General features: G+C 43.7%; 1 protein-coding gene across 1 annotated transcript in view; it reads left to right on the top strand.

Annotated features, from left to right (window-relative positions):
- LOC107096925 (sprouty-related, EVH1 domain-containing protein 2-like) overlaps positions 1-2,729 on the top strand; it is a 13,440-nt gene that overhangs the window by 2,846 nt on the left and 7,865 nt on the right. The window contains exons 2-3 of the mRNA XM_015393830.1: positions 191-359; positions 1,359-1,501. Coding sequence (XP_015249316.1) covers positions 191-359; positions 1,359-1,501 — 312 coding nt within the window. The remainder of the gene's footprint in view (positions 1-190; positions 360-1,358; positions 1,502-2,729) is intronic.

Here is a 2,729-nt window from a genome sequence, read left to right as displayed (position 1 = left end):
CTCCAAACGAATTTAGAAACGGTTAGAGTTACTGCCATGCTCCTGGTCTACGGAAAAAGAGGAAGAGTTCAGTCTGAATTTAATTACTATTGGTGAAAAACAAAAAAAGTCACGTGTTGTTTTGTGAATGTAAATATCACTTTTTCCAGGGTTTTTCCATTTTGTTCCATCTTTTCATTACTTTTTTTAGGTGATTCTTGAGTGTTTCTTGAAAAAAGACCTGGTCTACACAAAAGCCACTCCCACGTTCCATCACTGGAAGGTAGACAACAAAAAGTGTGGCCTAACCTTTCAGTGCTCGTCTGATGCCCGAGCATTTGACCGTGGGGTGAGGAGGGCTCTGGAGGATCTGGCAGAAGGTATGAAAGGAAACCTTTTAGCTTAGCATATGTCTCTCTCCATAAGGCAAGCAGTTAGCTGAAGTATTCTTTGTACTGCAAGTGAAAGAATGGAGTACTACAGAGTTGACAAAGTCCACTTGTCCCAGAATAACACTTTGTTTCTCATTCAGATTCATTCCCCATGTTTTTTCTCCCATAATGTTTACATTTGATCACTGCTACACTTTAAGAAAATGGAAATGTCATGAGAGCTGGGCAAAACGAAGTCCAAGTGTCTAAGATTTGGTCATCTAGCTTTTTTTTCTTCTTTCAAGTGAGGAACTATATCTCCCAAAGTGTTTCATAAAAAATAACTGCAACATGCATTAAGTATTAAACAGTTAAAAGGATAAATTCCCAATACAACAATCAGAGAAGTCATTGTGAAAATGAAGGGGAACTCTGTGCTCTAGAGCTATCCATAAGGGTCACAGGGGGCTGGTGGCAATCTCCCTTAGTTTAGTGGCTAAAGGCAAGGACAGATTTGGACAGATTTACAGTTCCTTCCTGGGCAACAACTTCCCTTCTTCCAAATACCTACCTCCTGTTTCTAACTCCTATCCTTCAACTTAAATGGAGTCAACAATTACAACTTTATCCAGGGCTGGAAAGGAAAACTGGACTGCTGTGAGGATCCCAGGCGGACAGGATTACCTGACATAAAATTGGACTACAGCCTCCTGATAAAGAACTACAAAAAACTACATTTACATAAATAAAGTGAACAGCTGAAGCTATTAATTAAAAAACCTGAAACATAGGAATTAGGTTCCTAACCCATATGCAGAACACACACGGAGTTAGATGAAAAGTTTGACTGTTTATTAAAACAAAGACATTATTAATGTGCAGATGCTGGGAAACAGATCCGGGACTGGTCACACAGGGTTCTCTGTAGAGAGGGACAGTTTGGTTAGCCAGAATGCGGTTGATCTTGTCAGAGGGATTGAGCAGGTCTGTACCTGTGTCGTGTTTCAGGCTTGCAGCAGAGGGAGGGAACCAGGAGGGTCCAGAGGCTAGTAGTTGGCAGAGGGCTTAGCAACGGCAGGGCTCGACTTCAGACTTATCAGTGTTCAGGTCCAGAGTTTCTTCCGATCCTCTTCTTGAGAGCGGGCAGGCAGGTTCAGACAGTTAGATCCTTCAGATGAGCTCCTGAGAGCTGGCAGGCAGGTTTCAGCAGAGAAACTCTTCCAGAGTCCCGGGGTTCAGTCAGGTTTCTTCCTAAGAAGCAGAGAAGACAAAAACTGATTAGATTCAAGTTCAGGTTTTCAGGGGGGTCAGAGAATCAGACAGGCTGGTTGGCTCAGGCTTGCTAACCATAACTGGCTTAACACTCTGGCGCTGGAGTGTAGTCCTGCCACTGCTTATATCCTGGTCTCCTGATGAGCAGATGAGAAACAGCTGGTGAAGTCAGTTCCAACTTCAGGAGACCCAGAACGCCCTCTGGAGGAGAAAGGCAGACAGAACCCAGAAACCAACAGAAAAACAAATCCCCAGGAAGGGATCCTTGGTGCCCTCTGGTGGGAAAGCCTCCGGATCCCAACAGTGTACATGAGCATGTGTCACACAGAGTACGGGAAATAAATAATTTTGTTTTAATTCCATAAGGTGGGCTGTGCCTATACGCCTTGTCACCAAAAAAATACCCAATATTCCTTGGCAAAAGCTCAGGACTTCATGAGTTTGTTATGCAATTGGCAATAGAATGGATATTGCTTTCTAGTCCTTGCTCTTTCCTTACTACCAACACTCAAGACCCTTGCTTAATCTTAGTAGCTTGGTAATGACACTCAAGCCAAGGCAGAAGTGTGTCAGAGGTCTCCGAAATAAAAGCTGTTCTAATAGTGCTGGCAGTCAGGAAGCAGCTAGGATAAGGAAGCAGGATGCTTGCTAGTCTCAGTTCATTTTGGACAGGTGACCTCCTGATGACCCTGAACCGCCCTTGCATGACAGACAGTATAGCTAGAGCCCACTATTTTGTGGCATGTACTGTGTGCGACACATGCAAACGTCCACATCCACATATGTTTTGGGGTTTTTACTGGAGAGCTTTTGTGGTTTGTCTCATTTGTGAAACTTTTTTTTTTTTCTGGAAGACTATTGTGCCAAATTGACCCAGCTTCATTCATGTTTGTGTCGGCCCATATGGCTGAGGGTTCAGGTTATGTTTTTAGACTTTGGCAGAAAGTATGCTGAGAGACCCCACAAATCCATGGAGTAAACATGCAAAATGTTGGGAATCAAATCCAGGGCTATTATGCTGTCGGATGGATGGATGGATGGATGGATGGATGGATGGATGGATGGATGGATGGATGGATGGATGGATGGATGGATGGATGGATGGAT

Source organism: Cyprinodon variegatus, unplaced genomic scaffold (assembly GCF_000732505.1).
Source record: "Cyprinodon variegatus isolate N-32 unplaced genomic scaffold, C_variegatus-1.0 Scaffold659, whole genome shotgun sequence".
Taxonomy (NCBI): Eukaryota; Metazoa; Chordata; class Actinopteri; order Cyprinodontiformes; family Cyprinodontidae; genus Cyprinodon; species Cyprinodon variegatus.
This window is presented reverse-complemented; position numbering and strand designations above follow the sequence as displayed.